The 22094-nt window shown below is 35.6% G+C and overlaps 3 protein-coding genes and 1 long non-coding RNA gene across 8 annotated transcripts; 3 read left to right on the top strand and 1 right to left on the bottom strand.

Annotated features, from left to right (window-relative positions):
* The first annotated feature begins 1384 nt into the window (after window positions 1–1384).
* LOC17884649 (sphingoid long-chain bases kinase 1) lies at window positions 1385–6295 on the top strand. 2 transcript variants are annotated; one of them, XM_006286390.2, is made up of 9 exons: window positions 1385–1620; window positions 1803–2492; window positions 2602–2976; window positions 3162–3255; window positions 3383–3420; window positions 3888–4034; window positions 4148–4247; window positions 4781–5715; window positions 5863–6295. In XM_006286390.2, exons 2-9 carry the CDS (start codon window positions 2040–2042, stop codon window positions 6010–6012), a joined length of 2292 nt encoding a protein of 763 aa, XP_006286452.1. In that variant the 5' UTR covers window positions 1385–1620; window positions 1803–2039; the 3' UTR covers window positions 6013–6295. The 2 variants fall into 2 exon arrangements, with proteins under 2 accessions (XP_006286452.1, XP_023635985.1); XM_023780217.1 differs by having other exon boundaries at window positions 5816–5904.
* Window positions 6296–7052: 757 nt separating this feature from the next.
* LOC17883164 (ferredoxin-thioredoxin reductase, variable chain, chloroplastic) lies at window positions 7053–7906 on the top strand. The gene has a single exon (XM_006288697.2). It carries the CDS (start codon window positions 7122–7124, stop codon window positions 7662–7664), a length of 543 nt encoding a protein of 180 aa, XP_006288759.1. The 5' UTR covers window positions 7053–7121; the 3' UTR covers window positions 7665–7906.
* A 5167-nt stretch (window positions 7907–13073) lies between these two features.
* On the bottom strand, window positions 13074–14486 carry LOC17884042. Its single transcript, XR_002833451.1, has 3 exons — window positions 14207–14486; window positions 14019–14111; window positions 13074–13339 (listed from the first exon to the last, which is right to left on the bottom strand). It is a non-coding gene; the product is annotated as an uncharacterized LOC17884042 (long non-coding RNA).
* A 460-nt stretch (window positions 14487–14946) lies between these two features.
* Window positions 14947–21842, top strand: LOC17882669 (katanin p80 WD40 repeat-containing subunit B1 homolog). 4 transcript variants are annotated; one of them, XM_023780531.1, is made up of 20 exons: window positions 14947–15126; window positions 15249–15298; window positions 15388–15559; window positions 15851–15981; window positions 16133–16250; window positions 16343–16569; window positions 16985–17087; window positions 17622–17692; window positions 17770–17844; window positions 18029–18172; window positions 18266–18611; window positions 18708–19220; window positions 19508–19567; window positions 19652–19773; window positions 20013–20147; window positions 20492–20566; window positions 20646–20758; window positions 20993–21109; window positions 21214–21282; window positions 21363–21842. In XM_023780531.1, the coding sequence occupies exons 3-20, from the start codon at window positions 15532–15534 to the stop codon at window positions 21427–21429; spliced, it is 2514 nt and encodes an 837-aa protein (XP_023636299.1). In that variant the 5' UTR covers window positions 14947–15126; window positions 15249–15298; window positions 15388–15531; the 3' UTR covers window positions 21430–21842. The 4 variants fall into 4 exon arrangements, with proteins under 4 accessions (XP_023636299.1, XP_023636301.1, XP_023636300.1 ...); XM_023780533.1 differs by having other exon boundaries at window positions 14947–15298; window positions 18708–18874; window positions 18971–19220; XM_023780532.1 differs by having other exon boundaries at window positions 14947–15298; window positions 21366–21842.
* The last annotated feature ends 252 nt before the right edge of the window (window positions 21843–22094 follow it).

Here is a 22094-nt window from a genome sequence, read left to right as displayed (position 1 = left end):
GTTTTTTTAGGCTTTCAGCTTTAATATATTTTTTTTGTTTATGCGTATGGTCGGGGCCAGCTTCCATCTACGTACCAACTTCTCCCACTAATCCTTCTCTAATCAGCCTTTTTAAATTATGAGGTTATTATTACTAAGCTAAACTATCAACTAACATAGCTTCATCCTTTTCTAAGAAAGCTAATTGTTTTATCAAAGGTAGGAAAAATATATCGACAGCTAATTAGCTATAACCCATTTTTAAGATTTTTTTTTGTTCTTGGAGTTGTTAATTATAATTTTAGAATATTCGGCATCTATCTAAGTAGTAGTAGTGAGAAAAACATGGTAAACTACAAAAATATCGTATTAATTAGTTTGTCGTCGTCACCACCAATCACTTAGAAGTTAGAATAGAACAAATATTAGTATATCTGTATCATATCTAAAATTTGGTATAACGGTGGTTGACTTTCTTATTAATTTTTCAATGGATTACTCTCTTTTTTTTTTTTATGTTGTAAATAATATAAATAATATAATCCGATATGTCTATATAATGTGAAAGTCGGTGTTTTTAGGTGTTGATTTTTCTGTATATACAATTATATTATTTCTTAATTATGTTATGTTATTTTTCCACCAAAAAAAATTATGTTATGTAATTTCTATATATATCACAAATTCACTAGTGTTTATGTCACTCAGTTGAGTTAGAATTATATTATTTTAAGATATGTTTATGTATTTTAAATGTAACTTCATTATTTTTCGTATATATGTACTTTTAAGATATATACCACCAATATACTCTTTTTTTTCAAAAGCCAAGATAAAAGCATATATTAATTTTATAGGTATGTACGTGTGATATTGTATCTAAAACGTTTCATGATTTTGGCTTAGTTTATATATGCACATTTTTAAAATTTATATTTCATTTCCATAAGAAGAGGTTAAATTATGTTTGACCAAAAAAAAGGTTAATTTATGTGACATATCAATTTTTATAGTTTCCTATGATAAATAAGATTAAAAAGTTATAATATATTTGAATTAAGCTAAATAAGATATTTATAGTAGCATTGAATAATATATGAATTTAAAATAACATGATACTCTGAAACTTCTATAAACATGAAATTAATCTATATTTTCTTTGACAACTCAAAATTTTATCGACTAAAATATAATAAATTATGTTAAGATTAAAATTATATTAGAAATAAAACGAATTGTAAAAAAGAAATTACCATGCTAAAAGCGAGTAATGTATAATAATAATAAAACTATAGAAATAAAAACGTTAGAATTTAAAACAAACAAATAAAAAATAATGGGGGATAATTAAAAAAATATAAAAGAATGGAAAAATAGAAGTCCAAAAAAAGGTTCTGTAGTGGAAATAAAATCCGAAAGGGAGGGGCCATAAGGTTTCAGCTGTCGAGTCGAATCCAATCGAAATCGAATCGAATTGAGTCGAGTCGAGTCATCTCCGCCATTATCTCTCTCTCTATCTCTTTCTTCGTCACCTCTCTTCAATTCTGACGCTTCTCAGATCCTCCGATCCGGCGGCGTTACTTTTGCTTCACTTCTCTCCATTTTATATTTTTATTTTGCTCGCCGAGAAGCTTAGAAGAGGTAAGACGAAAATAGCTCTAAAGCAGCTCTTAATCTTCTCTTTGTTTCCTTTTTTTCTTCCCCAGATTCGTTTATCATTTGCTTGCGATTTCGCATGATCTGTTGAGTAGTGTTGTTATTTTGATTCAATTCCGATTCAAATGCTGCATATAAATCGAGATATGGTGTGAATTTTGCTACAGGAAAAAATTCTTGAAAAAACGCGTTGATAGATCTGGTACGTAGCTACGGATAGGATTGGCAATTCTCCTCTGTAATCTGTTCGTTGACCAGCTCGAACGAGGTTGATTGGGTTTCTCTGTTTTGGTGCTCATCGACGTGTTTTTAGGGGTTTTTGTTTTGTGTATGCCTCCCGATCACTGTTTATCCTCTGTTTCGTCCGCGGAACTTGAGAGCAGAGAGATTATTAGCTTACGGATATGCAGAAGAGTGGCGTGAACCGGAATTCTTCTTTAAGAGTAGCTATTCCTCAGGCACAACAGTCGCTTAGACGTTTAGGTTTTTGCTCTCAGATAGCTACCGGTGGATCTCAGCAGTCATCTCCTGTTGTATTCCCTGAGAAGAGAAGCAAGAAAGTGAAGGCATCTTCGAGACGTGGTGAGGTTACTAATGATCCACAGGTGAAACCAAAACCTGATGAGCATCGGATTGATATCGGTGGAGGGGATGAGAAATCTGATTTATTAGGTAGTCTTGTTTATGCCGGGAAGCTTGTGTTGGATAAGAGAAAATCTACAAGTGGCAAAGATGCTACAGAGATACAACAGCCATCTGCCACGGATATCTCTAATAAGAAAGCAGCTGATGCAAAGCTTACGAGCAGGGCGTTGGTTTGGGGTTCTGACATGCTACAGCTTGATGATGTTGTCTCGGTAGGTTTTTCTTTCTCTTGAAATTGACTGGCCCGCAATGAACTAACTAACTCTGTGTATTGAATGTACTGAATCAGCAGACTTATCTATGTTTTGTTAACTTTTTTAGGTGACATATAATGTTGGTCTTAGGCATTTCACTGTGCATGCTTACCCAATTGGAAAGGGTTCTTGTGGTCTTTCTTGCTTTACGAAACCAAAGAGAAGCCGCAAGGATTTCCGCTTCGTCGCTCCTACAGTAGAAGAAGCAGTTCAATGGGTGGCCAGTTTTGGAGATCAACAATGTTTTATCAACTGTTTGCCACACCCTTTAGTCTCAAAGAAACAGGCTTCATCTGAGTTATTTTCGGTCCCAATTGATACCCCTCCTGAGTTGGTCTTCAGGTGTAAGAGTGCACCTAAAATGCTTGTCATATTAAACCCTAGGTCAGGGCACGGACGATCTATCAAAGTTTTCCACAATATAGTGGAACCAATTTTCAAGGTACCATTTCTAACTTCACAATACTTTCCACTTTTAGGTACTAATAGAACTTAGGTTTTGAATGAATTTTTCCACATCTTCTATGCCCTGGAGAACATTTCCATTTCTCCAATCCCATTTTGCATATTAAAATGAATAACTTTGTATTTCTTTGCTTGGGTGTATATTTATAAACACTGTCACAGCTGGCCGGAATTAAGTTGGAGGTTGTCAAAACAACTAAAGCAGGTCATGCGAGAGAGTTAGCTTCCACTGTCGACATTAACTTGTGCTCAGACGGTTGGTACCACTGCTTGATCCACCACTGAATAATATTATTTTACACATATCTAACTTCTAATAGGCATAATTTTTTCTTACATATTTACTATTACTATTACTTATGAGATCTGAATAATTTTTCTAGGTATAATTTGTGTTGGAGGTGATGGAATCATCAATGAGGTGTGATAATCAGCCTTCCTAAACTATGCTCACTTTTTTGTTTCTATTGTCTTTAGGATTTAACTTCAAGAAGTGATGTTCTTGTTATACCATACTTCACGTTTCTTATCTGCTCTACTACATTTCCCTGGTGCCTTAATGTACTTCTGAATCAATTTTAGTTTTGAATTGGGACTTTATTGGCTTATTTCAGCGTGCTCACACCACTTTGCAAGCATTCTGAACCATTTTAAGAGTTTAGTAACTCTTATCCTCCAGAGCGAGGACTTTGGGATGCATCTTATAGGGAAACACTTGCTCGAGTTGAAATACATGAGAACTTTCACTATTGAATTTTCAATCGATGTAGAACTCTTTAGGTAGACTAAGATGCATGCAAAATACAGCTTGTGATGTTAAAATCTCCTAGATTCTATTTACTTGGAATGAACTCTCATCTCATGGCCTGCCTTTTTTCAACATTGCAGGTTCTTAATGGACTTCTTACTCGAAGCAATCAGAAAGAAGGTGTTTCTATCCCAATTGGAATAGTACCTGCTGGTTCTGATAACTCGTTAGTTTGGACTGTCCTTGGTGTAAGAGATCCCATTTCTGCAGCACTCTCTATTGTGAAGGTACACCGACCTAAAATCCTAATTGGTCCCTGCTTTGTTTTCACCAGCCACTAACATTAGCTAGCTTCTGCTAAATAATTTTTTCTCACCTTAAAGGAATTTTTTTTGTATAGGGTGGTCTAACAGCTACTGATGTCTTTGCTGTTGAATGGATTCATACCGGTGTTATACACTTTGGAATGACTGTGTCCTACTATGGTTTTGTCAGTGATGGTAAGTGAATACATGTGGGGATTTTTTGTATGGGTGATAAACAGTTGGGCTAATTTGTTTTGTTCACCGTCTCTTCCAACTGTTTAGATCTTTCATGCATTTTAGAGGAGAATTTAGACCTTGCTGTAGTTTTTGAGTTTACTTTTTAAATAATCTCATCAAAACAGTGTGAAACTATGTTGACTCCCAAGACACTTGATTTCATAGCATATTGCAGAATATGCACTCTTCTGATGATGAGTCAGAAGCTGACAATCCCCTAGTTTTTCAAACATATTAGGAGTGAAATAAAATACACTGAACTTGTACAAAAGGCTGGAAATATTTCTCCATTTCCGTAACAGTTCCGATGTGCTTTTTGTATTTTTTTAAGCTATGGATGCTGTTTCGTGTTTGACTATCAGGATTATTGTATTGAAGTATTTCCTTTGCACATATCAGTACCTTCATGAATACTGTATAATGTTTGTGACATTCAGTTGCTATAACTAAATCCATGGTTTTTAACTCTGCTTGTCATTATCTATTTGCAGTTTTGGAGCTCTCTGAAAAATACCAAAAACGGTTTGGTCCTTTGCGTTACTTTGTTGCCGGATTCCTCAAGTTCATGTGTTTGCCGAAGTATAGTTATGAAGTGGAATATCTTCCGGCACAAAAAGAGGATGCAGAAGGCAAAATTCGACTTGAAAAGGAAGCTGTGGATGTACAAGATCTCTACACGGATGTAATGAGGAGATCAAGCAGAGATGGATTTCCTAGAGCCTCCAGTTTGTCAAGTATCGACTCCATAATGACCCCAAGCGTAGGTGAAGTAGACACGGGTAGCAGCACACATGCCAGCACCGAGCCATCTGAATATGTCCGTGGAATAGATCCTAAAATGAAACGCATGTCCTCTGGAAGAAAAGATATTACAGCTGAGACAGAGGTTATTCATCCTCAATCACAGTCAACAACCCCTAACTGGCCAAGGACAAGGTCAAAGTCTAGAATGGATAAAGGATGGATGGGGTTGACATCCGTGCAGGATCCTCCAACGCGATGTTCGTGGGGGAATACCGGTGGCCATGACAGGGAAGATATCTCATCTACTGTATCTGATCCGGGTCCAATCTGGGATGCGGGACCCAAGTGGGACTCTGAACCATCTGCTTGGGATTTAGAAAACTCAATCGAGCTGCCTGGTCCTCCTGAGGATATAGAGACAGGACTGAGGAAGCAGACCATGACACCAAGATTTGAAGATAAATGGGTATCTAGAAAGGGGCATTTCCTCGGCATCATGGTTTGTAACCATGCTTGTCGGACCGTGCAGAGTTCTCAAGTGGTGGCTCCCAATTCAGAACATGACGATGGTACAATGGACATGATCTTGGTTCATGGGTGTGGAAGACTGAGGTTACTGAGGTTTTTTATACTTCTGCAAACAGGTCGACATCTTTCTCTTCCATATGTCGAGTGTGTAAAGGTAATTTTTCTCTCTCTCAAGGCTCTCCTTTTTCTGAAACTCGGGATGAGCTAGGAAATGCTGATCATATGATTGAACTCAATGCTATTATATGTTTCAGAAGTCTAGAGTAGAGAGTGTAGTTGATAAAAAGCATGACTGTTGCAGGTGAAGTCGGTGAAGATAAAGGCGGGAAAAAATACACATGACAGTTGTGGTATAGACGGAGAGCTGTTTGCATTGCATGGAGAAGTGATATCGACTATGCTACCAGAGCAATGCAGACTGATCGGTAATGCTCCTGGACAACATTCATAGTTGTATTAATCTCATCAATTCGTGTGGATGGAGAGAGAGAGAGAGAGAGAGAGAGAGAGAGAGAGAGAGTTTGGATGTTTATATATATAAATATGGAATTCGTTTTTATTGTTTATGTTTTTGGTCGGCGTCAAGATTACGGTACGTATATCTATGCAGCATAAGAGAAGTAACATGAGAGAGTATACATTTCAATCCATCCTTTGTGCCATAAATTCCCAAAAAAACCCAAAAAACCCTTTGTATATTCTTTTGCCCCTTTTTGTGTGTGTTTTGAATTATATATGTACTGTGTATGTGTTTCCTACAACGATTTGTGTGTTTCCAATTCTTTCTTCTTCTTCTTTTCGATTGAAACTCCGACTGTGAATCATCATGAGTCAAGGCGTTAACATAAGTATTTATGATCCGAAAATAATGGTAAGACAGTTAACAATTCATAACTTTAACAACAGTAAATATACATCGACGATATTAACGTGTATGGTTCCCTTTGTGACGTGTCTAAACTCGTCTAGAACAAGTGATCTAATTTGTGGACATATGTATCTTCTATACACCACTTGGACGATACAGATGATATCGAATATAAATATTAAAAAATATTAAAACTCTGATATAGATTCTGTGTGTCTGACTTGGAACTCTAAAAGCATCTCTATCTAGTAAAATAGAAGCCGCACGTTCGTCATCTCATTCTCATCCCGTGAAAAGGACAACACACGTCTTTCTCTTTGCTTGCTCTTCTTCTGCCTCTCCTTTTCACTTCTCTTACTGAATGATTCATTCACTCTTATCCTCAAATCCTAAGTTATCCATTTCATTTTGGTCATTCACAAGTTTATTCATTTGTTTCATTCGCAAAAAAAAAACAACGTATTCAAATTGCATAACAATAACATAAACCAATGAGTCTATGACTAATATTCTCATACATCATCCGAAAATATTATCTAACATAACTATGCGGTAATGGTAAAACAGTAAAACTAATGTAACAGTAAAATAAGTTATTAGATAAAGAACGAGACTGTGAAGGACAACGAATCAAATTTAGATTTTCCCACTTTCCCCAATCTTCGAACACATTTTCTTATCTAAACACTAAGATGAGTAACACCATGGCTTTGTCACCGGCGATCGTTGCCGCCGTTCGTCCTCCGTACTCTCACGACGGTCTCTCCTCTTCCGCCGCAACTTCTACCACCACCACCCCCATGGCTCTCAAATCTTGCGTCGTCGCACCTCTCTCGCTCTTCACTTCCAAATCTCGAATCAAACGCTCAAGCTCAAGAACAGCTTCTCGAATCACGATTCGATGCGATGTCGCTACGAAATCAGCCGAATCGGTGAGTCCTTCGTCCTCGCCGTCATCGGAGGAAGACAAAATCGAAGCGGAAGCGAAGGCGAAGATAGGATCTAGGGTTAGAGTAACGGCTCCGTTGAAGGTTTATCATGTGAATCGAGTACCGGAGGTTGATTTGGAAGGTATGGAAGGTAAACTCAAAGATTACGTCTCTGTTTGGAAAGGGAAACGAATCTCAGCTAATCTTCCTTATAAAGTTGAGTTCTTCAAAGAGATTGAAGGTCGTGGTCCTGTCAAATTTGTCGCACATCTTAAAGATGACGAGTTCGAGTTCATCGATCAGTGATGGAAACGATCAGGCAAATATATTTTTTTCTCTTTTCTCAGTCTTTGTTGCGTTTACTGGAATCTGGGAATGGAGAATGATTTGTATCTAGTGATGTGTATACCCTTTAGCAGTCATATACATAAGGTTTCTTTGACCCTCCATTGATGTTGTTTTTGATCCATTGCCTTGAATGTGTATACCCATTGTTGTTATTGGTTTCTTACTGTTAGATAGATTGGGTGGTGAATTGAAAAGTTGGATCTTGATGTGGATTCTTGATTCATAAGGGTGAATTAGCCTGTGATTGTTTCAAACTATTTTCATACCAAGGTCAAGACAATATATAGCTTTGTTAGTTTACTAGATTTGCGGGGTTACAGTTAAGACTAGCTTATTGAAGTATCTTGAAACGAAAAAAAGGTTGGATCTTGATCACAGGGGTAAGTAAGTGTGAGATGGGATTGGAGATTAAACTAGATTGAGTTAGCACTTTTGACTAACATCATTGAAAGTATCCTACTATATCCTCTTCCATTGAAGGGGATACTACACATAGGGTGGCAAGTTACTTGCATGAGTCTTAAGGAAACAGTTCCTTATGTATACAAATATGTGTAGTCTCTGTTTGGTAGCATAAGAAATATTTGGTCTAGATTGAAAGGTAATTCTCATTCCTCTCTTAGTCTTTTCCAGTATTTGTATAAGAGATATACTTGTGTGGTTGTGGTGTTGGTAATATGATCTTTATGCTGCTTAGTATTCTAGTGAGACAGAGGAGAATGCAATCTATAGACTCTCTACATATTGAGCAAGTTAGTGTTTGACCATAGTAAGATGATCGAGCTATGATTAGTTAGTCTTTGAAACCTCGTGGATTTCAAGCTTTCTTTGTTGCTAGTTGCTAGTGATAAGAGTAAGCTGAAGTGCTGTAATTCAAGATTAAGTGATGTGTCTATTGAGCAAGTTAGTGTTTGATCATAGTAAGATGATAGGTAGACGGTTTAAAAACGGTAAGAGAGGACAATGTAGTTGAAATGATAGCATTCTTATTGGACTTAAGGGAGTAGTTTTGGATCATATTGTACTTGTAATAGTCAGGCCGTTCGTGAGTCAGGTTCTCAGCCCATGGACATCATATATAACTTGAAAGACTTGCTAAGATGATTTTAAGTAGAGAGAACTTAGTCAAATATACTTATATAGAGATGTCGTAAGGTAATAAACAAGTTGATCATAGATGATATCACGAATTTGTCACACAATTCTCGCTCGGAGGCAGAAGAAGAAGAAGAAAAAAACTTAAAAGAATATGTTCCGAATTCGTGACAAGTATTTATTGGTTTCTTGACTCTTAACGTACTAACACGTCCATGTATCACGTCTTCCAACTTCCAAGGTTTATAAGAATTGTATAGAATAAAAAAACTGGAGTGGATGGAGATTCGAGCTTCAAAATTAAAATAATTGGATAAACAAAACTCAGATTTAGTAGTGACAGCACATATAGGCCAAAGGCCAGGCAAGGCCATGGTGGCAATGATTGAATTTAGCTTTTTAATTATAGAGTGAGTGCACTGTGCACTTACAAAAAAAAGCAATCAGCCAAAATTATAACTAAGTAAGAAGAGGGAGGGACACAAATGTTATCTCTTTACTTATTTTAAAAAACTTTATAAAAGTCAAAACGCTAACGCCCGTAATTGTAGGTTTCTATTTCAAATTATTTGGCTGTCATTTTTGTTTTGCAAGTGATCTGTAAATTTTGTTTGTCTTTAAAAGTTGGTTTACAAATCATCTTCCTAAATAAAAAGTTTATTATATACCAAATGTTTATTTAATTAACATTTATCCGTAAAGTTGTTTTCGTGATGTTACGTATAGATCTTTACCACCTAATGAATTTTTTGTCGTCAACCAAAAAGAAAACGAAAACATCATCTATATATAAGTTATTTTGTAATGTGAAATGTCACTTCTACTTGCATAACATTGCAACCATAAATCAAGATTATTTCTTTTATAGGATAAAAATAACAAATGAACAATAGTATATCAAGATCCCTAGTTGTATAAGTACATCGACCATGGATAGATCATATGTAGTACGTGATACTTACTTTTTTTGTATTAAACAATGCAATAAATTATGTTTTGAAAATATAAAAAACCATGCAACTTTAATGAACTTATAAAGGGTTTTTAAATATCGTTAGAAAAAATGGGTTTCTTTTGTAGTTTTATGAGATGTTATGAGTTCGTGTACTTGTGTATGGGATCTCTTAAGTCTCATGGCCCCATGATACAATTAGGTATACCGTTATTATCAAAGAAAGCCAAAACCTTTCATCACTACCATTATTTATTTTTTTTGTCTATCCAACGTTGGTCTATCTAATCTAATGTCACTGTTATTTCATTATGAATACAACAGTTATATGTATGTTTGGTATTGGATCGCTTTATATATTTATCCTTACACTACGTTATCATAAAACCGTATTAGATACTTCCACAAATAACACAAGTAGATAGATTCATATATAGACCGATACGTTATGATCATTACAAACGAGTAATTTATCCTATATGTTTATATATTTAATCATATCATTACAAACGAATAATGTATCCTATATGTTTAGACATGCATGATCATATGCGATCGAGACAAAACGGAGTATATATATTACTGAAACATATTTAATAATCTTTTACATGAATTTTACAACTTTTGTGTGTGTGTGTGTTTTGGACAGGGGTCCATGATAATAAATTAGAGTATTTAACATCTAAGCAATAATCACCATATTAATGATTACATCGCCATTTTCCATTATAGCACCGACAGTACGTAGTTTCATATTCAAAAATTTCCATAAAATAAGGATTATCATTTTTTTGCTAACCGGGAATTCAGTTTGTGCAAATGTCACCCCTATTTTTAGTCTTTCATTGATTCATAACCTATTTTTGGATATACACAAAGTACCATCAGAAACGAAACCATATAATGAATCAAACCGTTCTTGGAATTGATTTGATCTATCTATATCAGAAAAAATGCATTTGGTGTTCTTGGATGAAAACTATACAATGAAAGCTCCTAGGCCATGATGATTAGTGATCTACTAAGAAAATGATGAATGATATCACATAAAAGATTAACAAAGCACGACCCGGCTGCCAAGAAACGGAATTAGCATGAGAAACATCGAGAACCAAAGAAACCAACTTTGTGAGTGGACATGCAAGAGAAGTTTAAGAAATAAATGTAGAGGCAGCAAAAGAGAAAATACATTTTGGTTAAAACAAATTATTGAAAAACATACATTTTGGAATTAATATTTTTGTGTTGATAAAAAGATTTTTAACAAATAAAAAACCGGCTATTTAGTAAATGTAAATCGATTTTGTTTCAACATTATATACGTTGTGAACCATTTTTTATTTCAGCCGTTTGATCTAATCTGTTTGGTAAAGTACATGACACAAAAACTATATCCAAACTATCATTTTTTAACGTATTTCAGTTTTCTTGTTTGGTAACACTATATGCAAAAAAAAAAAATAACAAGCATGGTGTGTGACATTAAGAAAAATGAAATGGTAAATAAAAGGTCGGATTGCGAAACTAACTCTTAAATTGTTGTTTATTACTGATTTGGATGGGAGAGAAACAATATGAAAAATGGCTGTTTTGTCCTTCTGAACCAGTTGCAGGAATAAATGTAATTACGGTCGATGCCATTAAAAAGAAATTCCACGTCGGAGAGAGAGAGCATATTTTGGTGGAAAAAACTCCCGCCAACCGATAAGTCTACCAATTTAGTTATGGTAAACTTAAGGAGGATTATAGAGTTTTGTAGTAGAGAGTATGATATTACACAGAGTTGTAAGTTAGAGATACTTGTAGTGGTGGTAGATTCATTGAAATGACAGAGGTACCTAGTATAGTTACTTGTAATGGCGGTAGAGTTGGCTCAACTATAGAGTTATCAAATAGGGTAATGGACTAATGGTACTGGCGGTAGATTTAGGACCAAAAGATAGTTAGAGTTATGGGAGCGATATAGTTTCCTGACAGAGTTGATGATAGTGGCGGGAGAGTTAACAGGATGATAGAGTTAGACAGCAGACTTAACTGCAGTGGTGGTAGAATTATAGTGGCCAAACCAGTATTTGTGAGCTCTCACACTTGATGGTAGACTTGTCCACGTTATGGTAGATTTACTTGTAGTGATGATAGAGTTACGCTGACTAGAATAGCATAAATTTGATAGAGTTAGTGCCTGCTGATAGAGTTGTATATCAAATCTCTATCATCACAGTACAAACTTGTACGGTGGAGTTAAGGAAAGAAAATTTGAACTAGGGTTTAGTTAGGGCGAACCATGAGGCAAAATCTCGATTTTGCCCTTACAAATATTTTATATTACATCTAAAACCTAGCAATGACGACAGACTTACAATATTATTATAACTCTAGTATTGTTGTGATAGAGTTATGGTGTTGATTTAAGGCCAAGTAACTACACAACCCATCATGAATATGAACTAAGTATAAATTGAAAAATAAATGGCCATGGGGTGTTGGTTTGGTTTAGAATATGTTACATTTTAATTTTGTTAGAGTGCAGTCGATTACGGTAAATCATATATTTGTATAATAAGTTTAAATAAAATAATAAAGAAAAAGCGAGTAAATAATCATATACTGAGTTTTGATACAATTAAAAACACGGTGAAAATTTAACATCACAAAATAATATTGCCGATAAATTATTCATTTTGACTATTTTTGTAGTAAAAGTAGGAATATACGTAAAAATTACATATTTACAATATATTTTTTGAAAGTTCGACCCGTAACAGAATTCATTTCGTAAAAAACATTATTCGTAACTCGCTTTATCATTATAATTGTGATTTTAACAAACTACCCGTGAATTATCTAAAATTTACATAGTTTGATATATAATATATTTTATTAATAAAAACTATGTCTCCAAAATTACATTTTTTAAATAGACTGTATTAAATTAGTTAGAGAAATATTAGGAAATCCTATAATTAGTTATGGAAATAATATAATACTAAAATTAGATTTGGAAAGTATCCGGTGTGTGTATCCAAACCCATTAATTTATCCAACTTTAAAATATCCAATCACAAATTTCGGGTAATTTTTTGAAATTGACCCGACCCGAAAGCACTTTTTGTACTTCTCTTTTACTAATATAGGGATGGCTAGTTTTATTTGAATGAGTAGATAAATGCCACTAGCATTGTAATAAATCAGTAATAATTATTGTTATAGTTAAAATATAATACTATGATTAAGAATTGATTAGAAAAATATATCAAATTTTGAAAGTTGAATATATGAACATGCTGTGTAAATTGAATAAGAATTATATAGTAAAAAAATTCAAAATATATTACTTTCCCCACTTTTTTAATTAAATAAAGAATGTATTCTTAATTACACTAGATTATAGATCAAACTCTATGTTTATTACAGCTTGCTTGTATCCATTTCTCCGCCACACTTGTTGCCAGTCTTGGCTATCTCTTTCATGCTCTTTAATGGCTGGCCTTATCTCATCGTACAGTGACAAGAGCCGTACTGCTGCGTCCTTCTTCACCTCCTGGGATATGATTCTCAATCGTCTCAGTCATAACATGCCTTTTTCCTAATCTCACATATTAAAACCAAAACCAAAGTAAAGTTTAGACTTTCTTATTGAAAAGGATATGCATAGTGTCCTGCAATCACATTAACCACCCTACAAGATACAAAGGTTAATCGATGGCAACAAAACTGAAGAATTCAAAAGTAAATTGACTACAACAACAACAACAACAACAACAACAACAACAACAACACAAAACAACTGTTTAGCCATGAGCAAACACAAAAATATAGAAAAGTTCATACTATAGCTCAGTCCTAAACTGAAATTGTACATTCTGAACACAAGCCAATTTACAACATTAGTGAGCATCTCATAGTGTAGGATTGTTCTAAGGACATAAATAAAAAAATTTATTATCTTTAACACGAGGATAAAAAGAAAACATGTAAGAATGATCCAACAAGGACAAATGAAGTTGTAATTCATTCCTAACCCTTTTTTTTTCCTAACTCTGTCACAGTAAGTTAGAGCTGAAATGAAAACATGTACACAACAATTAATCAGTGACTGAAGTGCATAGTTTAAGGACAACAACAAGCAAGTCGAGTAAGCCAATAAAGGAGTAAGCCAATAAACAGCCAAAAAAGTTTAGGACTCCTTGGGCAGATGGAAATAACTAATCAAAAAGAAAGAGGAATATAAAAGTAGACTGTGATATCTAATGAACCAAACGTACCCATTTCCCCATAGCTTGGCTATATTCACCAGATTTGTCTTTTCTCTTTGAAACACTACTCATGTTCAAGTTGAACCTTGAATTTAATACTGCCTACACTCAAATCATTTGGAAACAAAGCAATAAAACAACCAACAAAAACTCAGATTTTGAAGATTAAAACAAATCTAGTCAGAAATTTCTCTTACCGTTAATAAATGGCTTTTTCTAATGCCAAAAGAGAAGAGAAAAGTGGTGAAGGGTTGGGTACCAGTATCTTCATATAATCGAATCGAATTAAGAACCCAAATCTGGATAATTTCAAAAGAAGAAAAAAAAGCAAGAACATATCTGGGAAGATTCTGAAAGTGAAAACGAAACTGCTCTTCTTCTTCAGTTATCTCCACCATAGAAGGAGGCAGCACACAAACCTCTCTCTTTTTTCCCGGCGGCTGAACTTTGAGAGCAAAGAATCATCTTTTTTTTGGTATTGTAATTAGGTTTAGTTTTATTTTCTTTTCTTTTCTTGGGTTTTAATATTATATTTAAATTTTTGTAAAAAAAAATTTATAATGGCAGTTATGTAATACAAAAAAAAACCATATGGCCTTTTGTCATTTACTTAAATTTTTGAGCTATTCTAGTTCTAACAATTTTTGAAGGGTTAGTCTAGATATTAACACACATTTATGTGCTAGTTTCGTTATTTTTTCTTTTAATGATTTGTATTTTTGTGGGTCATAAAATAATTAAATGATTTGTATTCTTTGTAGTAAATGTAAAATGAAGTTACATATGATAGATATAGTATGGAAAAAATACGAGGAAGCCAATTAAATTGTTATTTGGAATTTGAAATAGAGAGAGGGAGAAAACCAAAAAACCCAAAGGTTAAAAAAGACTCTCTCTCTCTCTCTTTCTCTTCTTCTCTCTCTCTCTCTCTCTCCGCCTCCTTTTTGTTGCTTCTTCCTCTCTCTCTCTTCTTCCTTGTGCTCTGCTCTTCTGTCATTCTCTCTCTCTCCTTACTTCGCCATTGGAGAGAAAGGGAACTCACTTTTCAACCCTCTACTCTCTCAATCTTCTTTTATTTTTCTTATTTTCTAAGGGATACCAACAACGACGTTACAAAGTAATGATTTTTTTAATTCAAAATTAAAAAAAAAACTTCTCTTTTCTCATTTTCTACAAATCCTGTTCCATTTCACAGACTTCACCAAAATTTGTTTTTTTGAAATCTTTTCATTGGAGCAGAGTGAGATAGGCGTTTCTGGAATAAGCAAGTTTAGCCCTTTATTAACTGGGTACGGCGTCATTTCCTCGTGTGTCTCCTTCTCCTTGTTTCTTCCCCAGTTATGATTTCTGGGTTTCTTTAATCTGCTTCCCGTTTCAGATTTGGGTCAGCGGCGGAGAAAGCGGAGATCTTGAGGACCGCTGTCTTGGATTTTCCGAGATTGTTTTGTTTAATCTTCCTTTTGGGTATGGTTGAGAGTGTAATTTGAATGTCCTCCTCCATTGCAAGTGTTTCGTTTCCACCATGACCACCAAGCGAGCCTACAAGCTTCGTATCCTTTTTACTCTTTTTTCATGATTTTGCTCCGGATTCTATTTTTAGGGTTTGGTTTTTTGATTAATTTTTTTCTGGTATAATAAAAGTGCCGTGCTTGATCTGCTGCTTTTATCTGATGCACGAGATCTGTTTTTCATCTTTTTTTGATGTTTGCATTTTTTCCCCCGTGGAGAAATTTAAGACTTGTCTGTTTGAATTTAAGACTTACCATCAAGTCAAGTTTGAGTTTTGACTAGGGTCTTTTCTCTGGTACCATTGCTTTGCCTTGACTTTGTGTGTTTCAAAGAGGAATTTGTGGCACATTCTGCTGCTGTCAATTGTCTTAAGATCGGAAGGAAGTCTTCTAGGGTTCTGGTTACAGGTGGGGAAGATCACAAGGTCAATCTTTGGGCTATTGGTAAGCCCAATGCCATTCTGGTCAGTTCTCTGTCTACTGCTTCTTTCCTTGCTTGTCTTGCTGCATGCATTATGTATTAGTTATAAGTTAGTATAGTGGTCTAGGAGATTCTCTAGTTCTGAGTGTTTGTTTATTATCAGCATCTCATCTATTGTGGATGTTTGTTGTCAGAGCTTGTATGGGCACTCGAGCGGAATTGATTCAGTGACGTTTGATGCATCCGAGGTCTTAGTTGCAGCAGGAGCTGCTAGTGGTACAATAAAACTTTGGGATTTAGAGGAGGCAAAGAGTAAGTTTTGTCGTTACAAAAAAGCACTTCTTATTTGACTTGATTTGACTTCTATGTTACTTATGCATTCTTTCATTTGCCATGATGAGTAGTTGTTAGGACTCTCACTGGTCACCGCTCGAATTGCATCTCGGTGGATTTTCATCCTTTTGGTGAGTTTTTTGCGTCTGGCTCACTAGACACAAATCTTAAGATATGGGATATAAGAAAAAAGGGTTGCATCCATACTTACAAGGGTCACACTCGAGGTGTCAATGTACTCAGATTCACCCCAGATGGTCGCTGGGTTGTATCTGGAGGAGAGGACAACATTGTGAAGGTTGGTAGCTGCTTTCATGTCTGTACTCATTTTTCATTCCGGGATATGAGCATTTATTTTGTTTACTATGGAGGGAAACACATCTGCTTAGTTGACATGATTAGTTAGATGTACCTTTGGGAGAATTTGGAGCAATGAAACTGCACTTTTGTTTTAATTGTGTCTATGTAATATTACCTCTCTACACTTGAGCTGAGTATGGAATAGGACAGTTTTGAAACCGTACTATTATTTTGCATTTTGCTAGAACACAACCACCTGACCAGTTATTTTGGATGCTTCATCTCTCTTGGTTATTGCTTCTTTTCCTCTCTCAGTGCGCCTGTATAGTTATCTTCAAAAGCAAATTACAAGGAACCTGTACTTTCGTTTTGCTGTGTGTTAATGGATCTGATATGTAGTTTGTCTTTACCAGGTGTGGGATTTAACAGCTGGAAAACTGTTGACCGAGTTTAAGAGCCATGAAGGGCAAATTCAAAGCCTAGATTTTCATCCTCATGAATTTCTACTGGCAACAGGTATGTTTTACTGTTGAAGTTTTCTTATACCAACGCTCTACTTTTGGGATGACATTCATGGTACCAACACAAATAAAAATGTATAGACTAGGCTTAGAGTGACTCATCACAAATGTATGTTGCGGTAACCAGCTCTGCACAACCAATTACATAGATACCTGTGTCATGGCGTCATCTTCTTTTTACGTAATTAAAATTCTTGTGGCCATCTTATATATTTAGCTTTTTGATTTCAAACCTTGGAGAACATATGCATCCAAAGATGTTTTTCATTTCTTTTTATGTTATAGAGGGTTTTGTAACATAGTATCTTTGGAATGATACTATATATTGAGTAGATAACAATTGAGTATCAACGTTTCAACTTGTTGCCTTCTGGTCCCTTTACATGATTATATGGCTCCTTCTTCCCCTATTTGGCAACATTCACCAAAATCTTACATTCGTATGATTACAATTATTTAGCGCATTCTGTTTTTTTTTTGTTTTTTTGTTTTTTTTTTTTTGTCGTCATTTTTTTTGTTTGTGTTACAGGTTCAGCTGATAGGACTGTTAAATTCTGGGATCTGGAAACATTCGAGCTAATTGGTTCTGGTGGACCTGAGGTACTACTTGTTTTATATTAAGTCAAACTGGTGACATTTTATTTTCACTCTACGTTTAACATTCTTTTTTCTGCTAGACTGCTGGGGTCCGTTGCCTGAGCTTTAACCCAGATGGAAAAACTGTTCTTTGTGGGTTGCAAGAAAGTCTCAAGGTGAATTCTTTTGTACTTTGATAGGCAGTACGTAGGTGTTTAGATTAGATATTATATGTTAGGTGTTTAGATTAGATATATGTTAATCTTTTGAGAATTTTTTCTTATGTTTACTCTTTTACTTTCATACACATGCCTACTCTTTTTAACTCATTCCTTTAGTTTTATCTTGTGCAAATCATAGATTTTCTCGTGGGAGCCTATTAGATGTCATGATGGAGTGGATGTTGGATGGTCAAGATTGTCAGATATGAATGTTCACGAGGGCAAGCTTCTTGGTTGCTCGTACAATCAAAGTTGTGTAGGCGTGTGGGTTGTAGATCTCTCGGTATTTCTCTCTCCTTACATATCATTTTGTTGTTTGTTTTACTGTAGCTGGTTGTAAGCTTTACGAAGCCACTCATTTTGGATGCATGGTCAGCGTACTGAGCCATGTATGGCAGGAGACACTGCACAATCAAATGGTCATCCGGAGAAAAGATCTTGCTCTGGAAGAGATCCAGTAATTCTCAATGATAATAACTCAAAGACTATTCTCGGGAAGCTGTCCATGTCCCAGAATGTAGATCCTTTATTGAAGGAAACAAAGTCTCTCGGAAGATTATCTGTTTTGCAGAACTCTGATCCTTCGACAAAAGAAACAAAGTCCATTGGAAAAGCATCAGTATCCCAAAATTCAGATTCTTCGATGAAGGAATCAAAGCCTCTCGGAAGGTTGTCAGTTTCTCAAAATTCAGATGTTTCAAAAGAGCCAAGGACGTTGTCATGTATGCTTACTTTTATTACTTTTCTCTTCTCTTCTTACTTTAATCGCAACACTGATTAAATGATATGCTATTTCCTGTTTTGTCTGCTGTTTGAAGCCACGGGAAGTTTACCAAGCACTCCTCATAGGGTCAGTGCGACCAATGTGTCAAAAGCTACTTCGGGTGTTTCAACAGCTGTCTCTAATGCTGCAACATCAAGGAGGAATTTTATGAAAGCTAACCCAAAGGCAAATCCTGTCAATAAGGCAGCGGATTTTGCTCCGGTAATTGTCCCAAGAGCAGACCCTAGAATAGAGCAGGCTACTGAATCCAGAGCAGAACTTGACATAATTGCAAGAACCATGCCTTATTCGTTGCAGGCAGCTGATTCTCGAAGGTCACCTAGCAGCAGAAATAACCCTGATCCGCCAAACACTTCGGTTCTTGAAATGTCTGAGTCTCAGCCAGTTGAACCAAATAATATACTGGATGGAGGTACACTTCCTGGTGGAAAGGTTGGCATGCGGGGTGCAACTGAGCGAAGCATTAATGATTTTAGATATAAGAGATATGGAAGGAGTAATTCAAGGTCACACATGGGGTCACCTCCACGGAACCACGATGAAAACTGTATGTTTTTGTCCTTTTTAATATTTACCTGTTTGAGTGCCGATGACAATGCCACCTGATAGTCATAGTTTCTTAAACTATTTTGGCCCCTAAAATGTTTTATAGGGTTTCTTTATGAGGTTACTCCAGTGAAACATGCAAATACTGTAAAGAATCCTGTGTTTAAGAAAATAGGTTGCTTTTAGGTGCAACACATCACTTGTTTAGTTGGGCCCTTGTAAATTTTCGTAGCTGCGTTGAGTTTGATAGATGATCTTCTCAGTTCTAAGCTTTCGTCTTTGTATCAGATGACGTGGTAAGCCACAAATCAAATAGAGACCCAAGTCCCACTGAAAGTCAGAAAGGAGGTAATTCTTTTTTCCCAGCTTTCATCTGTTGCTTTGCAAATGGATTGGTTGATTGGTTCTCATTCATGTGTCTTACCGTATCAGGAAGATTCCAGTCACTCGTCATAAACAGGGAGAGAAGGGGACGATTTTCAAACTTTGACGGTCCTGTTTCGAATTTTTCAAGTGGAAATGTGCCTGTTCCAAACATCCGCCCTTCAAATATGGTATAGTAGCCTGAAATCATTTCAACTTGAGATCTTGATGCAACAATAACACACTGACTGTAAATTGCAACAAAAGAGGGAAATTAAAATAATAGTTACGGAAAAAGAGGAAACTACTGCTTTTGATTTATATAATTTCAAACCCTTCAGAGCATCTTAATAGACATGATATATTGTGATTGGTAATTTCCAACTACTGAGATCCAGAGATAATACATATTGTATTTCCTTTCATATAGTTCAAGCAGAGAGGGAACCATATGCCAGTTGAACAAGGGCCCGATTCTCCTTGTGAAGATAATATCATTGTAGACATAATGGGGAAGCACGATCAATTTGTCAGCTCTATGCAGTCTCGTTTGGCTAAGTTACAGGTAACATGAAAACTAGTCAAGGTGTGACAATGTTGTTGGCTTGGCCATAATATAACTAGTAGCTGTAATACTTATTGGAGTTTTCCATATATTCATGCATATACCGCTTAGCATGCTTAGAATTTTACTATTTTAACATTTGGCATGTTTTAGCTGGAAGTACAAGGCTGGACATGGTTTTCCTGTTCTTGACAAATCAGGGAGATTGGTTGAAAATTTTGGTTTTTGCTTACTAGTGTTAATGGATTTTATAGGTGGTTGAGATGCCAGTAGATTCTTAAAATTATTATGGATTTGAAAGTTGCCTAGTTTATCTATCCTAAATCGTTTCACTAAATTTGCAGGTAGTTCGTAGATATTGGGAAAGGAATGATGTAAAAAACTCTGTAGGTTCGATAGAGAAGATGGCTGATAATGCTGTAAGTATCTTCTATTTGTATCTTCTATAAATGAGAAAGATTATTCTCTCATGCAATTCTTCTTGTTCATTGGTAACAGGTTACAGCGGATGTACTGGGTATAATAGCCGAGAGAAATGAGATTTTGACGCTAGATAATTGTACCTTCCTTCTTCCCCTTCTAACAGCTCTTCTAGGGAGCGACATGGATCAGTAAGCATGCTTTCTGTCTATTTTTTCTTTTAATCTTTTTTTTGTTCACAGCATTCTCTTTTCTTATTAAAACACTCTGGCAGAGTCATCCTGCTAAACTTATCAAATGTCACTGGACGCAATGGAATAATATACTGAATGGGCTTGATCTTTACGGTCATAGATACAGTACATTAGAATATCGATTCTTGATTTGTTTTCACAATTTTTTGCTTCACGATATTGTATATATAGGCATTTGAGCGTTTCCCTGGATTTGCTGCTTAAGCTGGTCAGACTGTATGGGTCACCAATTTACTCATCACTGTCAGCTCCAGCATCTGTTGGTGTAGATATTGAGGCTGAACGAAGGTTGGCTTATTTCAACCATATGTGCTAATCAAAGCCATCATATGTCATAATTGTGATAGCATAATCTCTTGAAACTCAACAACATATGTTTATCTGCTATGTAGGATTGAGCGCTACAGTCGTTGCTTTGTAGAGCTAGAGAAAGTCAAAGCTTGCCTTCCCTCTCTATCAAGGTAAGCGGCTGTAATGAAGATTCCATAGTTGTCATTAGTTGTGTAAGAATCTATATGGCTCACATGCGGACTTTGTGTAGAAGAGGAGGTTTGGTGGCAAAGTCTGTGCTTGAACTCAACCTAGCATTTCAGGAAGTATCATCGTAATCACTCTGAGCCTTACAACCCTGGAAAAACGCAAAGCAAAGCCTGTCTTCCTCCAGGAAGAACCCGCATCATCCCAAGTCCCAACCCTCTGTTTTTTTATGTGGATTTGGTTCCGAAGGGAGTCCTAACAAAAACTATAAGCTGATACCTTACTAAGTAAAACCAAAAGAGTTTGGAAGGCTAAAATCCTCCCAAGTTAGCTGCTTCTGGTCACTAATCTTTGTCTGCAGTGTTCTAACTTTGGTGTGTAGAGAAAGAAAAAAGAGAGAGAGAGAGAGAGGGAGAGAGCCATTAGGGCTGTGTATTGTTCTTATATGAAATACTGCTTAGAGTTTCTGCTCTTCTGAAAAGAGATATGGTCAGTGTTCTCTCAACACAGGAATATAAACTTTTAGCAGTTTTCTTGGATTTCATCTCGATCTTCAAATCTTCTTTTCTACATTTATTAATCATGAGCCAAACAAGAGCAAAAAGGAATCAAAACTAGCTACTACTAAATAAGCAAAGCTATTTCATCTTTAAAAGATCACATCTTCAAGTTTGATTTTGTGTACAAAACACAATAGTCTAGGGTCACTCAACTCAATACATATGTCATTCGAGTCTGAATATATTTCCATAGAAAATTGCAGAGAGTGAATTGAAGTAAAGTAATAAAAACTATA

The sequence above is a fragment of the Capsella rubella genome, unplaced genomic scaffold (genome assembly GCF_000375325.1).
Source record: "Capsella rubella cultivar Monte Gargano unplaced genomic scaffold, Caprub1_0 scaffold_6, whole genome shotgun sequence".
In the NCBI taxonomy this organism is placed as follows: domain Eukaryota; kingdom Viridiplantae; phylum Streptophyta; class Magnoliopsida; order Brassicales; family Brassicaceae; genus Capsella; species Capsella rubella.
Note: the sequence above shows the minus strand (reverse complement) of the source record. Positions and strands in the feature narration are given on the sequence as shown.

Bases quoted from the DNA above. Each gene is read 5' to 3' on its own strand.
- LOC17882669 (XM_023780531.1), top strand. From the start codon at position 15,532: ATGACCACCAAGCGAGCCTACAAGCTTC. The intron at 15,560-15,850 runs GTATCCTTTTTA...TGTGTTTCAAAG, and splicing joins CAAGCGAGCCTACAAGCTTC to AGGAATTTGTGGCACATTCT. The intron at 21,110-21,213 runs GTTGGCTTATTT...TCTGCTATGTAG, and splicing joins GATATTGAGGCTGAACGAAG to GATTGAGCGCTACAGTCGTT.
- LOC17884649 (XM_006286390.2), top strand. From the start codon at position 2,040: ATGCAGAAGAGTGGCGTGAACCGGAATTCTTCTTTAAGAGTAGCTATT. The intron at 3,421-3,887 runs GTGTGATAATCA...TCAACATTGCAG, and splicing joins GTGATGGAATCATCAATGAG to GTTCTTAATGGACTTCTTAC. The intron at 5,716-5,862 runs GTAATTTTTCTC...TGACTGTTGCAG, and splicing joins CATATGTCGAGTGTGTAAAG to GTGAAGTCGGTGAAGATAAA.
- LOC17883164 (XM_006288697.2), top strand. From the start codon at position 7,122: ATGAGTAACACCATGGCTTTGTCACCGGCGATCGTTGCCGCCGTTCGT.